The sequence below is a fragment of the Cyprinodon tularosa genome, unplaced genomic scaffold (genome assembly GCF_016077235.1).
Source record: "Cyprinodon tularosa strain WSP-4 unplaced genomic scaffold, ASM1607723v1 ctg98, whole genome shotgun sequence".
NCBI classification, from domain to species: Eukaryota; Metazoa; Chordata; class Actinopteri; order Cyprinodontiformes; family Cyprinodontidae; genus Cyprinodon; species Cyprinodon tularosa.
The window spans coordinates 4,342,962-4,361,578 of NW_024039762.1; the positions used below are offsets into that span (position 1 = coordinate 4,342,962).

The 18,617-nt window shown below is 38.8% G+C and overlaps 1 protein-coding gene across 1 annotated transcript; it reads right to left on the reverse strand.

The window, feature by feature from the left end:
- Nucleotides 1-8,842: 8,842 nt before the first annotated feature.
- LOC119777123 (nuclear receptor coactivator 7-like) lies at nt 8,843-12,588 on the reverse strand. Its single transcript, XM_038275920.1, has 7 exons — nt 12,434-12,588; nt 11,620-11,818; nt 10,767-10,916; nt 10,484-10,636; nt 10,281-10,376; nt 10,017-10,090; nt 8,843-9,899 (listed from the first exon to the last, which is right to left on the reverse strand). Exons 1-7 carry the CDS (start codon nt 12,457-12,459, stop codon nt 9,761-9,763), a joined length of 837 nt encoding a protein of 278 aa, XP_038131848.1. The 5' UTR covers nt 12,460-12,588; the 3' UTR covers nt 8,843-9,760.
- Between the last annotated feature and the right edge of the window lie 6,029 nt (nt 12,589-18,617).

The following is an 18,617-nucleotide window of genomic DNA, read 5'->3' on the forward strand; positions in this document are numbered from 1 at the left end:
GACTGACAAATCGCTTGGACAACATTACTGTCTATATGCTTTGTGGTGTTAACGTCAGCCAAGTGACTCTCCACAAACCGGCTCACGCGCTCCTGCTCTTTTCTGGACTGGGCATCATTCACAAGTTCACCATGGGGACGTCTAGACAACCCATCAGCGTCTAGGTTTTGTTTGCCCGCTCTGTACTGTAACTTAAAGTTGTAGTTAGACAAAGCCGCAAGCCACCTGTAACTCGTGGCATCTAATTTAGCAGAAGTCAATATGTATGTGAGCGGGTTATTATCTGTAACTACCGTGAACTGCCCACCATACAAATAGTCATGAAACTTTTCACTCACTCACCATTTGAGTGCTAAAAACTCCAATTTGTGAGCTGGATAGCGTGCTTCAGCTCTCGATAGCCCACGACTGGCAAAAGCTATTGCCCTGAGCTGACCCTCCTGCTCCTGATATAGTGCTGCACCTAAGCCAGTGGTACTGGCATCAGTGTGGAGTACGTAAGGCAGTTTTGGGTCTGCAAAGCCTAAGACAGGGGCTGAAGTTAGCTTTTCGATGATGGAATCAAAGGCTTTTTGGCAGTCTGTGGTCCATCTGCTCTCAAAAGGCAGTTTGGGATCGAAGTAAGTTTGGTCGGTTTCTTTAGATTTTGACTTTTTTCGGAGTGGCGGGTAACCACGTGTGAGGTCATTCAGTGGGCGTACAATAGAAGAGTATCCTTTTATGAAGCGTCTGTAGTACCCTGAGAACCCTAAAAAGGATCTCAGTTCTTTAAGGTTTTTTGGTCGTGGCCAGGTCTTTAGGGCCTGAATCTTTTCGGGATCTGTCTCAACACCGTTCTCAGAGATCACATGACCAAGGTACCGGACTGTTGTTTGGAAAAACTTACATTTTTCTGGCGATAACTTCAGGCCATACTCTTTAAGACGGTGGAGCACCCGCATGAGTCGTTGTTCGTGTTCTTCTAAACTGTCCGAAAAGATTATGAGGACGTCTAGGAAGACTAATACCTCATGCAAGTTCATATCGCCAACACAACGCTCCATCAGCCGCTGGAAAGTGCTTGGGGCGTTGGTTATGCCCTGCGGCATGCGGTTGAACTCCCAAAATCCTAGTGGAGTCACAAAGGCGGTCTTCTCTTTGTCTTCTTCCTCCACCTCAATCTGGTAATACCCAGACTTAAGATCGAGGACTGTAAACCACTTGGATCCTGATAGAGCTGAAAACATCTCTTCTAGATTTGGGAGAGCGTAAGAGTCTTTTCTTGTTTGCAAATTAAGTTTGCGAAAGTCTATGCATAGACGCACACTATTGTTTCGTTTTCTCACCACAACGATAGGTGATGAGTAGGGTGACTGGGACTCTCTTATCACACCAGCAGCAAGCAGCTCTTGAAGGTGTTTACGCACTGCCTCAATATCTTGAGGGTGTATAGGGCGTGCACGGTGCTTGAAAGGAGTCGGATCATCAAGTTTGATAGAATGCTTCACCTTGCTCGTACACCCAAAGTCGAGATCATGAAAAGCGAACACTTCTGGAAGTTCATTGAGTCTCTGTGTTATTCTCTCCTTCCACTCCTGTGGAATAGGTGAATCACCAAAGTTGAAACTCAGTGTCGCCTTGTTTGTGGTAGGCTCGTTTGCACTGGTTACATTGTGCTGGGACAGGATACAATGAAAGGCTCCAAGTTCTGCGATGACACATGTGGATGGAATTGTGATATCTTGTTCTGTTTCATTTGAAATCATTACAGGCACTTTGTGTGGAGATCCAAAAGGGAGTGTTACCAAGCATGTTTTAACACAAAGCCACCTGGTAAGGAAGACTGAGCAGGATGTTCAACCAAGGCAAAGGTGTCTGTGGATGTGCAGTTAACGTTAGCAGAACCCTCTAAAACTACAGTCTGGCCTGCTGGAATAATAGCTGTGGCCTTGTCTGCCAAGGTAACTAATCCAATGTTCCCACCTCGGTTCTGTGTATGTCTTGGTTCAAGAGTTTTCAAAAGCGCTCTAAACCCGTAAGGACTAGGTAAGAACTCAGAGGTCTTGATGCCTAAGTACTTTTCATACAGAACATCAAGTGTATTTGTTCCTACCAACACAGGTGTCTGCGTGTTTGGATGAGCGTCTGGAACAACGAGAGCTAAGGTGTGTATGTCAATCTCAGTATCTAAAAAATCTTTTGGAAAGGTAACACACATCTCTATATAACCTAAATAAGGGACAGGTTGACCTGCTGCACCCTCTACTTCTAAAAGGTCATAGAGCGGGTTTAATTCTTGTTCAGGAAAGTTCTGTTTGTAGAATGACTCTGTCACAGTAGTCACTTGTGACCCAGAGTCAAGAAGACAGTTCACATTAATCCCAGAAATGCCAACTACAGCAGTGCACTTAGAGCCAATTAGCCCTTTAGGAAGTCTGTAGCTTTGAGGCTTAGCAACAGACTGCTTAAGGTTAGCTCGTTGCTTGTTCCTAGTGGGACATGTTTGACTGGCTACAGTCCCCATTTGCCCCGCAATAGAGACTGGCTGTAGTTTAACTGTTCAGCAGCTGAGGGGTTCTCAGCTTCCCATTTCTTTTGTTTCTCTTTGAAAAGCTTGCGCTTTTCTGAAACTAAAGCTGCATTTGGTTCGTTCTCACAATTTGGCTTGATGTGGCCATCCTCTCCCCATTGAAAGCAGTACCACGGTTTGGGTGGTGTACTTTGAGTTTTGACTGTTTCTTCTGTGGTCACTTTATCCGGCCTTCTTGTCTCTTTTGGCTTTTTACTGGGTGCACCTTTTGAGTTTGGAGCTTTTGGTTTTGCAGTTAGTTTCACTAGTTGACTTTGTAATTCTGCAACTTGTCTTGAAAGTTCTTTAATTGAGCTTAAGGTGGTATCTTCTTCAGTTTCCTTTGAGCCGCATTTCACAGTTTGCAGATGTGAAGTTGCTTTTTGTTTCGTGCTGCCCAAATGTTGTCTCATGCGTATGTTTTTTGCTGCATTTTGATCTTCCTCAGTGCGTAACGAAAGAAGCAAATCAGGGAAAGTTGGGGGATTTGTCCTTTTTTGTTTCAACTGGAGAGCAGTTAAAAGGGAATCATCCCAACAACCTCGACAAAACTGTGTGATAAGAAGTCTGTCAAAATCGCTGCTTAAAGCACCACCATGTTTTACAGTGTGGGTTAAAGTTACTTGAAGACGCTGTAAGTATGATGACGCTTTCTCACCTGTGTTTTGGAAAGTGTCAATGAACTTGGCATAAAGCTCTCCACCATCCTGAACTGTCCCATAAGCAGAATCTAAAAGCTGAAGGTATTCTGAAGGTGAGCTGTTGGTATTCAAGTGCTTGACGACATCAGCTGCCGGAGGTAAGAGAGACTCAATGATCTTTCGTGATTGTTGCAGCTTGGACATGGAAGGATCAGCCATGACCAACTCAACACTGGAGCGCCAAGTATCGTAGTCTGGCTCATAAGCTGGTCGAGGGTCTTTGCCAGAAAACACTCTGAGTTGTCGTGAAAACTGTAGCCCAGGATCTTCTCTTTTCACAATGTGCTCGACGACCACACGCTGCACTTCTGGAGGGTTTAAATCATGTGCAGACATAATGGGAACTGCTTGAGCTTGGTTTAACTGGCTCCGTGCATGAGTAATGGCTGGTGTCTCAGGGTTGCAAGAGGAAGACTGAGGGGGGTTCTCAGGCAAGTTTATTGGCTCTGATTGGTCATTTTCGGGTTCAACAATTGACTCAGATATTTGTGACATGTCTTTCAGGACGTCGGCAAAATCCCTGCCACTCATCTTGGCTAGGTATTTAATATCAGTGAGATATGTCTTGGTTTTATCATTTCCAATAAACTGTGTGTAAGCGCTAGCAAGAGATTGTATCTTATAGCTAGCTCCACTAGCAGACACATGGGTGCAAGGCAATGGTTCAAGAGCATCAACAGCAGTACCATAGTTGTACTCAACAATAACACTTTGGAAAAGATCAGAGTCACGATCAGTAATTGTTAAAACTCTGGAAACTGACCCATATTGTTTCAAGAATTCAGTCACCTCATTAATCTGTTCATCTCCAGCGATTTCACTCACAATCACCGCATTCGGTACTTTAATCGATTCACGCTCAACAATTTCCATGTTTAGTATATCAAAGGCTGAGATAACTTCAGAGAAAAAAAATAAAGGATCTCCTGGCTGGCTCGCCAAAATTTATTGTAACCCCTGACTAAAGTTAAGTAGATTATGGGAATGCAAACATCTGGACCAGTCAATAGGTTCGGCAGGAGCACAATGAAACTGAAGTGAGTGCAGAATGAAATAGCTGGAGACAGGAGATGCGCAACAATAATAATTGTATTGATAAGCAAAATAGAAAAAATATAGAACATTTACAATTTCAATAACAATAAGCCGGCAACAGAAAACAAAACCCCAGTCCCTGAGCTCAGTGTTTGTTTGTTTTTTTTTTAGTCAGTCAAGGCCTTTTATAGTTTAGTTCTTTTCCTCTCCGTCAGTGTGAGTTGTTACCACTTTGTTAACACGTGAGGATGAGGATCTTCTGAAGAGGGATCTTCAGATGAGAGTTCGGTTCAGTTCTGGGTACAGGCTCGCCATCCCCTTCCGGAGAACATCAGGTATCCAGGAATCCGATTCGCAGCTTTCTTAACCATCAGAAAAAACCTAGCCAAGTTGAGGTTTCAGCACGAGCACCGCAAGGGACCTAGTCACACAGCCTCTCTAGCTCGTATTCCTTTCCACAAGATGAGGTTTCAGCATGAGCACCGCAAGAGACCTAGTCACACAGCCTCTCTAGCTCGTGTTCAAGAGTGCAAAAAGACCGCAACGTGTTCGTGAAAACAGGAAGTAAAGCAACGGAGTGAAAGTTACATTTCCTCCTTTCAAAATAAATGTTTTTTCAAATTAAAACTCTAAATTATTTTACAAATAGTAGGAAGAGAAAAGTCATTTTCTCTACTTGGTTACACCATACTTTTTTATCTTAACTTAAACAATCTTGTGAGAGTATCACTACTTTTGCTTGAATAAAATATCTGCTTACTCAACCTACCATTCAGAGCTCAGAAGTATTCAAATACATTTATGTTGGAATTTTTTTCTTCTTTCCAGACTTATATGCATTACTTAGAGTAAAGAATGGGTCCTTAAATTTCATCTGCTTTGGAAAAGTGTTCTTCCCGAATTTGTTATTTTGTAATTGCGTTCATTAGTTTGTTTGTTTTTTTCAATTTCTACTTTGAAATACCAGCACTTTTCTAAACATATCTGCTCATATGTAAGAGAGGTTGACTTCACAACAGAAACATACATCTGTACTGATTCTAATTCTAACAAGAGAGAATTAAGAAAGTTGGTGGTAAACAGCTTCAGCAGCCCCTGCCCAACAGTAACAGAAAGCAACAGAAAAAGAGGAACATCCGGATTTTACTGCTCACTTTGGTAACCACCAACCGACAAGAGCAACATAAAAAAACCTGAGATAGCAATAAAAGTCAGAAAAAAAATAACTTGACTTTTTGACTAACTAAAATTAATTCAAATAAACCAATTTTGAAAGAAAATCAAGTCTATAATAATGTTAATATAAACCCTGCAACATTTGCACATAACTCTCTCTGATGGTGTTATTTTAAGTATTAAGTCAGATGTTATAAGCCAACAATTATTCATTATTTAAGTTACAAGTTTCTCAAAGACTTTGCTCATTTATTTAGCTCTTGAGTGGCTAATTTCTACTTTTATTTGAGTAGAAAAATGTTAAAGCTGTGCTACCCTTATTTGAGTAAAATTTTTGGGTAAGGCTACTCTACCCACCTCTGCAGTAATGTAAGAAAATCAAACAATAATTAGAGATGTACAATCCGAATAACCTGAATCGGATATCTGCTCAGATATAGAAGGATATCGGTGATTTGATATCGGAAATCAGAGATCCAATCTAGTGCACTTTATATAGATCTGTTATTTCTTTCTTTTTGGTGGTTATTTGTTACTAAATTATATAAAGTATATTAATTATGCAGTTAATTTTTAACCTTTTAACAATGTTTATGTCAAGGTTAAAGCCTTTACTCACATGGCGAGATATATGGTTCATTCATTCAACAGTTGAATCGGATCGGTATTGGATATCGTCGGATATGCTCAGCGCAGGTATCGGTATCGGACTGGATCTGAAAAAAACTGGATTGGTGCATCTCTAACAATAATTAAAACTTACAAATGTTTACAAAAAAATACAAAACATAAAAAAACAGAGGCCCACTGTTTTACACAAGATCTACACGTTTTTGACCCAAAAGTCTTTTATAGTGTCAATTTTCTAAATGTTTTGAGATCTTCACAAGGATTTATGGCAAACATGTTTTTCCTCAGTCATGTTTGTGGCATTCAAGCTATCCGTTTGGTTTCATTTGTTTTCATGCTTTCTTATGCTCAAATTATAAACTAAAGCAAAAACTGAGGCCTCAGTGACTGTATTTTCTTTAAGGACCACTTCGATGATCTCTTGATGTGCTCTGTTGATGAGGTGATAAGGTCCTGTGGACTTAAACTATTCCTCCGTCTTTTCTCTACATGTGGTTCTAGAATCTCAATGTTGTGTTAATTTTCATCATTGATGGACAGGTGTTGTGCTTCGTAACCTCTCTTAACTAGGTGTAGCAAGTGAATCTTAACTTAGCTTTTCAGAAATTCTGCTCAATTACAGGACATTTATTTTATGAATAGGAAGTCAATGGGCTTTTCACATTTCATATTTTGGAGACTGTTGTTTGTATTTACTATAGTTATCTTTATCTAATATTGAAATTTGTTTGATATTATTGTATTTATTAAAGTTAGGGTGTCCAAATGTCTGCCCTAAACATTATATAGGGCACTATATAGTAGTTACACCATTTTAGATGAGTGCCCGAATGTTCAGTGGTTGAAAAAGCAGTGGACTCGAAATTTCCCACAATGCACCTTGAAAAGTAGTGATCATCCATGGTCACTAGAGAAGCAGATATACCCAGGAATGCTTTGTGAGGAGAGCTTGCAAAGCATCATGGTATTTGCTGTCACAGCGATCCGCTATTGCCTATGGCTGTCACTACCCGACAGCGGCACCAAATAATGAAGATGGCACAGGCACTGTACAGGGAGGCGGAGTCACATTACCAACAGGCAGCGAAAATGAACGATTATCTGTCCAAACAGTCAGTTAACTGAGTTCACAATAAAGTCCAAAATATTGTCCCCACTCTATATAGCGATTGAGAGAGATAAAGGCAGCGCTATAGGTAACTGGTGGGAACCTGGCAAGCCATAAGAATGCAGTACTAGCCTTCTGTCGCACGCATGGCCTCAGTAAGTCTGTTCCCCCTCCTGTCTCTTGTTTTTATGTGCTTTTCTTGTGCTGAGGTTTTTTTTTTTATATCTCAATCGGTATCCTGTCAAGGATAAAGTGTAAAATATGTTTTGTTTTTTTTCCCCTCTCTTCCCCAATGTGGCTCCTATCCCCCCCATGATGAATGGTTGGTACTGAAACTGAAATTTCGATTGCAATGTAAATTGTAGTTGACGGTAAAGATTGATTGATTGTTATTTTGTATGTACAGTGTGTACAAAACAAAACTTTGTTGCATACAGCTTACAAAAGTGTAATGGTTTTGCAATTATTAACAGTATAAAGTGAAGTAGTGATCAGATGCAACAATGAAGGAGAAAAAGAAACCAGTTTAAATAATGGTGCAAAAAAGCATTAATATGAAAACTTTCAGCACAGTGCAAAAATAAATATAGTGCAAAATGCAGTATAACATTGAATTGTGTCCTATTTAAAAGGATTGTAAAAGTTCAGCAACATTAGTAGTGCAAAAAAATGTGATGCAGAGTTGATCGCAAGAGTGCCCAAACCTAAAAAAAATCTGCATTGATTCCAATGCAGTTTCACAGCCCTAGTTTAGGTTTAGAAATGCTTAACATACCAAAGTCAAACCTTCCCAGGGGAATGGTATCAGTTCATGCTTATGCACATCATCAATGAATCATGCACATTTTTTCATTCCACATCCCAAAGTTTGGTTTATATCCCTGTTCTGCAAGTTTCAACTTGGTATTCACTACTGTCACTACTTTTGATTGTGCTAGAATCACTAAAGGAAAATGAAAAGCGATTTATTCATCTTGGCATTCAAAAAGTCCACATACAGAATCCAAGCACAGTTTGAAATAAGAAAAAAAATAAACACTGTAATAATCTGCTGTTGTGCACAATAAAACTGTAAGTACTTTGCAGTCTGCCAACTGCCATTGGTTTAAGCATTTTTGCAGATATGGTAATGCAAGTTTTATATCTGCATCTATATGTGTATATTGTGTCTGCCCCGTAATCAACAGCTACTAAGAATAGTAAAGCACAGATTAACTCGTCGCTGAGGGGCTGCAGCAGTCTCAGGTAGCCATAGACGCACATTTTGAGTGTCACTTATGTGCTATTCAGCAAACTCAAAATCTGCAGTTTTGTTTTCTTTTAAATATTAAGTACTGCCTTCTTTTGGCAAGACTTCAATAAAGCCTCTGATTAATGCCTCATTGCCCAATCTAGGAGATTTTATACACTTCCCTCTCATGGGGGCTTTTCTTGTAAAAGTAATACTTTGGGATTCAAATTCAGATTCTTGAGCATGATTGTCATCATTTTCTGTAGCCTCTCAGACCGCAAGTTTTTTCTTGCAGTCACACAAATCTTTTCGTTCATCATTTATAATAAATTTCAAATATGAACATTTAACTATATTTTTGTTTGCTTCGGTGAAACCAGTTTGAACTTTTCAATTGAATACACCACAATAAATTTGTATATGAAAACTTCTTTATTAGGACATTAAGCTTTCTCAGTTCTGAAAAAGCTTAAATTTGTTTCTCTTAAAGGAACTATGGCAGCGCCAGCACTGCCTGACAAAATCTGATTTTTGCACAAAAAACGAACAAACAAACCCACATACATCAAAATGTGCTTTACTTTCTTGTTTCAATTTTTTTTTTTTTTTTTGGTATAAAACGGATTCATATTTAAATAATTACTTACAAAAATAAGTAAAAGGTTTCAAATATTAGTTCATTCTCACGTTTTCTAAAGAGGAACATAGTATTTTATGAGAAGGATTGGTGGTTAACGGTTGGAGTTCTCTTCTTCCTCCCATACATGTCACTCACAGTACAGTTAGATGTTTGTAGTGCAAAGCTGTGCTTTATCTCACCCCATAGGTTCGGTCATTTCAAATGGAGTTACATTAAAAACAAACCTACTGAAGGAGCTCAGATAGGCAGCTCTCGCTCCTATCCTGTTACAGTGTCTTTAGCCTCAAAGAAATAATGCCACTTGAGAACATAAGCAGGTGTAAACACAGATATAACAACACATGCATACAACTTTCTCATTGTAAAAAAACATGTCTTGAACCTTGTGTCAAAATGCTCTTCTGAATCACAGAAGGGCATGGTCAGAGTAAATACGGTGAACACCCAGAAGCTTACAGCAAAAGCAGCCCAAATTGCCTGATTTCAAGTTGCTGCTTGCTTCTAACAGTTCAAATTCACCGAGCAGGAAACCTACTGGGAAAACCTGCCCTGCAGGCTTTAAACTACCCAGCTACTCTGGCCCAGATGCAGTTCTGACGGCGGCGGATGCTCTATCAGGATACAGCAGAACCAATGGCTGTTGAAGTTTCGGAACCATAGCTAGAAAATCTTGTTTTTCTATTGTTCTAGTTCAGTTCTGCACAGTCCAGACTTCAACATCTTGTACAATAAAGTCCTCATGTGTGGAAAGAGGAGCGTTGTGGAAGGTAGGGCAGGAGAAGCTGGCACCGTGGTACAAATCTGCGTCCAGCCACAGAGCAAAGCCACCTCTAAGGAAGAGAAAACATACAGAAAAATCAGAAAAGGACAACTTCAACCTGTTCTTGCTATATTCGATCACAGATTCCCTCCTCTCCATTAAGGTTAATTGAGGCAAAATAACTTACCCTCCTCCTCCAATCTGCAGAGATTCCCAGTTGCCGCTCACAAAGTAAGAGTTCTCCCCGCTCCACCTGTATTGCTGAAGGAAAGGAAAAATTATCAAAAACAAGATATTAGTGATCTGTCCTGAAACAGAGCAAAACCAAAAAAAAACAGAAATCTTATATTTGTTGTTGATAGTTTTTATGCAGCAGATCATATAAGCATTATCTTTTCTTTCTAATACTTAATTCATAACAACTAATAATTAAAATACAATATATCCTTACCTGGAAATCAGGGTTAAAGCTGAACAAGAATGTCTCTCCAGTGCCATAGCAGTATTTACTGACTCTGAAGGGATCTGAACAAAAAGCCCCAAACACCTGGAAAAAAAAAGTTTGTTAGTTGATGCAATTCTGCAAGTCTTTTTTTTGTGATTGCTTTTTTTGGTGTGAAAAAAAGTTTTTAAATCAAAGTTCCAGATGCCAACCTTTTTATGAATGTCTTTGATGACCAGCAGCACAGGACTGTCCAGATCAGCCATGTTCCTGTACAGCGTCTTTAGGCTGCTCCCATGGTTGTTGGTGCTGTACACCAGGTGCCATGGATACCCCTGGGTCCTTGGAGGCAAGTGAGCAGCAAGCTGGAAAATGAAAACACAAACCTGGGTTAAATGATGCTCATATAGATCCAACAGTAATTCTTTAAGGTAAAACTTGAAATAAAATGTAATTTTTTAGTAAAGTTTGACACTTTGGTGGAGTCCAACTGACCTTCTGTAGGTGATATTCATCCAGCAGCTGGCTTTCATGGCTCAGGACTGGGAAATCATCCACAACATCCAGGTACTCATTCTCCTCAACCTCCGACTCTACTGAATTGCTGAGACTCAGGCGGCGCTTTGAGTCCTTCACTGTTATGATCTGCAGAAGATGTGACAGAATGATGAGAAACTGCTTGTTTTCAGACATTTTTCACCTTGTGAATAGAAAGGCACATGCAACTGAATCTTGATTTTCTCACTGACATGTGATGTCAGAGATATGCTGCTGTAGTAAAAACCCTGGCATGTTGGCATTAAATCAAGGCTTTTATAACTTGATATCCAGCATATCTCACCTCAACGTATGGCTCTGCGCAGTCACTGGCAAAATAAAGCACTCGGATATTTTCCTGTGTTCTCTTCATTGCTCTTGATTTGTCTGTCACCTTCTGCACTCTGTGCTTCCACATGTTTGCTTTGCTCTCTGAAGGTAACTTTCTCTGCTTATATAGTTGTGTGACGCTTTCACTTTCTATCGCCGGAAACTCAACCACATGGCTGCTGGCTGGTTAACCGTTACAGCAAGAGTTTCTTTTCCTTCGTAAATGGAAACTGAAGCCCTACTCTGAGATGGGAGAAGAAAGGATGCCCATATAAGGAAGGTGGGTTTTCCCATCATTTCACAGCTCACTTTCTTTTTTTTTTTTTTTACTACCATGCTCTGAGATTAATTCACAGTAGCAGAGGAGGGGCTTAACTGTCCCTAGGAATGTTTCAACAGTTTGAAGCTTACGTGCAGAACCCAGCAAACTATGACTTGTTTGTTCATTGTCTAATTAGAAGTGTGCTCAAGCCAAACTTACCTCCCACTTCTTTCCAGCCTTGGGTTTGCTGGCTGATTTTCTAAAAGTCTTGCTGATTCCAGAAATGTCCTTATCCACAGTACGATAAGCATTGTGGCGTTTCTTTCTGACATTGTTGCAAGATTTGCAGCGTTTCTTCTTGCTTTTGTTGTAGATGTCTGGAGACCATTGCACAAAGAAGGTGTAGAGGTGGTCAACCCTGCAGGGAAAGGGAGCAAAGAACATGCTTTTTAAAACAAAAACTGCACATTGCATATCTGGGGAAATATGTAATTAAATAATTCCTATTGCTGTCCACACTATGGCTCCTGATTAGCTGTGTATCTGTGTATTTTTATTACCTGCTGTATGTATGCAGCTAAGGTAAGATGAAAATATACATTATTTTTCTTTAAGATGAAACTAATATACCTTCTTAGAAAGTCTGATATGCATAAAAAGCTGGAAACCAGGAGAATTTTTCAATTTAGTTTTGCAAGCTTAAACCATGTCTTTTACTGAAGACTAAACTGTATTTCTTAGTTAATTGTTCTAAAACAAATGGCTATTAATCAAACCTAATTTTATTTTAATAATTCTTATTTGTTCCCAATCTTACTTATTTTGCATTTCAAAACTCTAAAATACATCAGAAGGAGTTCACTTCATAATCAGCTTCTCCCTGCGTTTGTAAAAATTAACTACATTTCCACATATAACATAGAAAGTCACCAAAAAAACTAAAAACTGAAGAGTTTCATCTACTGAACAATGTAATTTTACATTTTAAAAATCTAGGTTTTACTGCATTTAAAAAGCATCAAGAAATACTTACTCTCCAACGCTGTAGGCAACCCCCATGACTGTAGATGAAGCTGTAGATTCTAAAGAGCTGAAGTTGATAGCATCAAGGCTCAGTGCTAAAGGAACGTTTCCACCGTGGCCCAGCCATCCCCACCATTTATAGCTGCGGATCAATGGCTGAGATTAGCCCCTCTGACCATAAACCCTCCCCTCTCGTTCAGTTGAAGGCTCCACACAGCCTGCACGTCCTCTGTGGGCCGTACGAAGCTGTGCTTGAAAGCCAAATCTAGGAAAACATTAACATGACCTGCTTAAGGTCTCTGTCCTTACATTTGGTGGCAGTTCATGCATTTTACTTTGTAAGGCTTAGTTACAAAAAGTGGTGAGTTGACAGACAGATAAAAGCCCTAAAAGTATGTCAGTCAGCTTGATTGTCCTTTTTTATTGTCTTCTGTCTCACTGGCTGACCTAGGTGGTGAACCTTTAGATCACACCAGTACTGCAGAGTATGGAAGATTTATTTGCATTGAGTTGGTATTTTACTGGAGTATTGCAACATTAACTCAAAAACCGTGTGTTCAATAAATAAAGCCTGAATTGAACTTAACATGTTTCCTTAGAGATTAAGAAACCCAAGTTTTGATGAAAGGATAAACAATGGTTTAAAAATAGTTAATTCATTTAATAAACTTTGAAAGCGTGGTATAAAAAAATGATTTCTATTTCAAAAATCAATTATTGCTTTTTTTTTTCAAAAGTGTTTCTGCTTCACTAAATTATCATTTTTGTGTGTGGAGCGGGTGGATGGTGGCCACAGCTTAATCTTTCAATAATTTATATGTATGTAAAAGTAATGTAAATGTAAATGTATGTAATTGTAAACGGGGCGACAGTGGCGTTGGATGTAGGAGTTTGCCCTGAAATCGAAGGGTTGACGGTTCAAGCCCTGACTCCGACTTTCAGTGTCATTGTGTCCTTGGGCAAGACACTTCACCTGCATTTTCTACTGATGGTGGTCAGAGGGCCCGGTGGCGCCAGTGTACGGCAGCCCTGCTTCTGTCAGTGAGCCCCATGGCAGCTGTGGGTACAATGTAGCTTGCCACCATCAGTGTGTGTGTGAATGGGTGAATGAATGTAGTGTAAAGCGCTTTGGTCAAGTCTCCTAACTTGAATAAAGGCGCTATATAAGTACATGCCATTTACCATGTAAAAGAGTTAATGTCCACTACTGGGCCATGTCTCACTCACATTTTAATTATCATGAGTTTTATTTTCCTGCTTGGCTATTTTCTTTCTGATGTGCCTAATACTATGTAAAATAGAAACCTAACTTGAAGCAAGCTGACTAAAGGGAAGATTACTTAATGAAGGCTGGGAGAAGATAGATTTCATTACAGGTTGGAAGTTTTGAGGTCAAAACAAGCTCAGAAGTTTTGTTTTTCCATTCTGTTTCAGGTTATTGATCATTTGTTTTCCAGACTCCCAGTTGAAAAACACACTGCATCTTCACCGGGCCCTGCTATCCGAACACGCTCCACCCTATCAGGCACTCTTTTGTCTCCCACTCAGGGTTTACCTTTGAGATTTAATCAGGGCACTTAAGGCTGAGTATAGTGGTGATAACCAGAGGGCAATCAATAATTCAATACTTGCCATTCAGGTGTGATCAGTGTGCACTGATGATTAATGTTTCCAAATCAGTGCTTCAAAAGATGAGATTAAGTATAATAAAGCAAACTTCATCCACATCTTTAGATAAATATGAGATCTTCATCAATAATCCTGCAGGAGCAACTAAGGAAGTATTCCCCACCCCCCCAAACTTAACTCTGGGTATTTCCAGAGACTTCTGTTTGATTGGATAAGGATCTGGAGCCCTTTTAAATCGATCAATCAATACAACAGTGCAGAGTATAGATAAGTTCTGGTTTTATTCACAGTGGCAGCACTGTATTAGGATTTAGGGTAACGGTGACAGCGCTTAAACACACGGTTTAGTTTGTTATGTGATATCAGACCTTAGAGACTACAAGCAGGACAGTCTGGGGTCAACAGTCGGCCATGATATTCTTTCACAAGAGACATGGTGAGAAAATCAATTTAAGATAGACTATGTTCCGTCACACAAAAAAGGATCAATAACACACATACACATATGCACATTTGAAAGATCTCTACAGCATTATAGTAGCTTAATTATTTAAATGTGTCTTAAAAATGTATTAAAAAGAGAACAACACCCTTTGCAAACTCTTCACATCATGCAAGAGAAGTTGTATTGAAAAAGCATTGATGGCCCTTTAACTTTGTTATATATTTTCCTTCCTTTTTTTCATTAATTTGTACAATAGGACAAATTATTCTGGGAGGAATAGGTATGAAACCATACTATAATGAAAGCAAGCTTCAAAAACTGCATGCCTCCCTTAGTGTTCCTCTGGTTTTAAATGTTTTAGATGTGTCTTTATTGCAGCATATCTGAATCAAATAGCTGCTTTACCCTCTGATGAGCCATCATGGGCTGCAGAGACCTGTGAATTAATTACCCATTTACTTAAGTCAGGTGTGGGAAAACACAGTCTGTTGTAAGGAAAAAGATGCATAATGCTATGCTATTGCTGTTCTTCAGCATGGAAATGGAAGCTGGTCAGAGTTGATGAAAAGATGAATGAACTAAAATAAAGGGCGATCTTAGAAGCAAACCTGTCAGAGGCTTCAGACTGGGTCTAATTTTCCCTTTTCTTCTAAAAAATATAAAAAAAAAACACCCAGAGACACAAATGAGCTGGTCTAATTAAAGCATGTCTATGTGTTGGTGTAGTTCACTTAAAGTCCAGATTGAAATTTGACAAAGTTTGAATCATGTTGCAAACAAAATGGGGCAAACGTTTAAATAATGAGATGCGAAAAACTGATCGAGACACACTTCAATTCAATTCAAAAATACTTCACTAATCCCAAAGAGAAATGAAATAACACTACAAAAAAAAAATAATTTGAAAAAAGCTCAGGTTGTGGCTTTTAAATACGCAATATCAATGGTTCAGCACTGTTTTAGCTATAAAATTGTTTATATAAAGTTGCAGGAAACAAAATTATATAAATAACATGCTCTTTTAAAGTTTTTAGTAATCAGTGAATCTCAGGGAATATTTTGTATATTAAGAAGCCATTTAAGAAAAGCACTTATATCTTTTATTCATTATGAGAAATGTATCAAAAGTCTCTTTGCTTTTTCTGAAAAAGTTAGAAAAAATATTTTTAAAACTAAATACCCATTAGGAGCTCTACAATGTTACAAATTGATGCCTTCATGTGTTTGAAACTTATATTGAGATGACTTTTCCACCTGGAACAAGGAAAATATAGAATAACATAAATCATAGTGGAACTGAAAACTTAAAAGGAAACTCAAACAGAAGTCAACAAAGGGCACCTTAATGAAAATGTTCTGCCATACTTTGCTTTTTGCACTTAGACAAGTTAATACAATCTTGGTCTCATCTAACCAGAGGAGGTTCTTCTAATATCTCTCCGTGGCTCTTGTAGAGGTGGGAATATGACTTTCTTTCAAACATTGTTTTATCTTGATCATTTCTCCTTATCAATCCGATTTTTGAATAATCAAATATTAGATCCTTTGTTTAAAGATTATTCCACCTGATCTGAGCATCTCCTCAGTTTGAACCTCTTATCCACCTCTATGATTAATGCTCTCCTTCCCTGACCTCCCAGGTCCGACATCTGCGTTGACCTGATGGACTGGAATAGCTCTGTGAGAACCTTTTTATTTTTTATTTATAACCTAACTCTGATATGCCTGCTGTGCTTTTTGGTCTTAATCAAGCTGTTTGTTCGGTAATCCTGTCTGACAAACAAGAAACCTTCATAAAAAAAACTGCATATATGCTGAAATCTCATCTTTGTTTAATATTTAGGAGCCTACAGTAGGTAATTGGCATCACTTTTATTTCAGGGACTCTGAGTAAAGCCCCACCAAACACCAGACATCATTTTGACATTGGTTTTTATGCTGAATCTGGTAAGTCCTTATAAAGATAAATGTGTGTTTGGTTGGTCGGATTTTGAGCCAATTTAGACCAAATGTAGACGTAAATCATGTTGTCTTTTCGATGGGAGATGGATAAATACAACACGGATAATCCACCTTATTTATAATGAATATAAGAAGGATTTTCAGAAATTAGAAGCTGGTAATAAAAAAAAAGAATATTCTACATAAGTGTGGCTATTGCACAGCTATACGAATACTTATTTTGTTTAAGGATTCGTATAGCTTCTAATATATGAGGCTGCGGATGGTTAAAAGGAAGGAAATACATCAAATATTTTCAAACTCCTTACACGTAACTACAGATAAACAATTTTTTCAGCTTGTGGTTTTAATTTCTGACTAAAACCAGAATTTAATCTAGTAACTTTAATTGGTGAATTTCAACAGTAGTAATTACCAAAGATGTGTTTTATTTTGTTGAGCTAGAAAGAGTAGTACCGTAGTTGTTTTTAAACATTATGAATTTTTCTGACGTCCCTGTTAGTTTTTCCATTTTATAGGAAAAAGATACTAAATTCAGTATCTCACACTGACCAGAAGATGAACTGTTCTGTGGCATTGATTTTTAGCTGTCCAAAAGTCCACGAGGGCTGGTTGCCAAAACTCACAAGGCTTCTGCATGTGCACACAACTGTGTGTCAATTTCTCAAACTTACTGGAAGGTCCAAGGCCTTTTTGACATCTGTCTTTATGAGTTTAATTAATCTAAAATGGGAATATTTCCAAATTGAATAAAGAGATTATTGTGTGTTGATTCAAACTCTTCCCCCTTTGCTCATAAAGAGCAGTTTTCTTGCGGCATGTTGGAAAAATCTGTGCAGATCAGTGAAAATGCTGGATTAATTCTTATGGCTCAGAAACTGGTTTGTACTGGATCATGAACTGCTGCTCTAAACCTTTCTTGCATAAGCTGCATTTAGAGGATGGATTATTTTTAACACAACAAAGGTTTTAGCATCTAGTACATTCTGGATTTTGGCATTGTAAAGCAAAATGAGCATCTGTGGCAGCAATGTTCTCAGTTACTACTTTTATCACCCCGTCCTGTACAATTTCTGCTGAGCAACTTTTAACTGACAGAACTATTAAACTTAAATCACCATTTAGTGACACAATCAGCCCAGCAGCACGTGGCAAGCGGCAGATTTAGATGCAGTGACAGCATAACGGCTCTGACTGCATAATGTCAGTCAGGGTTAATTAGTTACAACTCTGTGAGGTTGGTGCTTTTATTGGATCGCTGATTAAACAGGCCTTTTCTTACGTGGTTGAATGACTGTCTGTGAGCAAGCTCTACTGTAGGGTGCAGAAACCATATTGTGGTACTGTATCCTGTCTGCAAAGAGGGGCCCACCGACCACATAGGAAATTCTGATCGATAAAAGCTGCAGTGGTGTTTCACATTTCTAATTCATGGTTACTTTAGAAAAAACAAAGCTCCACTCTAAATGAAATCAAAATTCCCCCGATAGCTTTTTGTATTTCTCTTGAGAATCGACAGAGGAAATCCACAGCAATTCTTAGTTATTATGTTTCTTGAAAGGGTTTCTGTGAAACAGTTAAGCAGTTTCTCTACATGCACCCTCAACGTTTTTTATTTAAGCTGATGTAAATCTATGGTTAAATTATGAGACAACATTCAGCTAGTTTTTTGGGGTTTGTTGTCTTTTGTTTGCTCATTTGTTTGTTTTTCATTGTTACTTTTACATCTACTGTAGTTATTCTTCTAGTAGTACTGATGCCAGTTTGTTGCTTTGATATCTGTTATAGAAATACAGATCTGAGTTAGTCAGAGAGTCACAATTTCTAGTGTTGTGAAGAGATAGTTTGGGTATTCGGTAGTGAGAGTTGGTAGGGGCTTCAGGTCTTTGGGGGATGTGCCAAACAGATTTGGACTTATAGAGTGAAATTCATGGCAAAAACGTCCAACAGAAACCAATTTAGATGGGGAGCATTTGTGGAAAGAACTTCTCAAGTCTGAACTTGTTTGTTTAATCTTCATTTTGAATCACTGGGTGCAACATACTAACACACAATACTGGGTGTCAGCAGTACTTGAGTTAAGGGGGATGAGGGGGGATGGCAAAAAATCATCCCCCTTCCTAAATGACCATCCCCCATACCCGCATATCCTGTGACA

What these genes read in the sequence shown, in the direction of transcription:
- LOC119777123 (XM_038275920.1), bottom strand. Translation starts at nt 12,459, where the DNA reads ATGGGGGTTGCCTACAGCGTTGGAGA. An exon ending in TCAAAGACATTCATAAAAAG is followed by an intron (nt 10,377 to 10,483) that starts GTTGGCATCTGG and finishes TTTTTTTTCCAG; the next exon opens with GTGTTTGGGGCTTTTTGTTC. An exon ending in GCTTTAACCCTGATTTCCAG is followed by an intron (nt 10,091 to 10,280) that starts GTAAGGATATAT and finishes CCTTTCCTTCAG; the next exon opens with CAATACAGGTGGAGCGGGGA.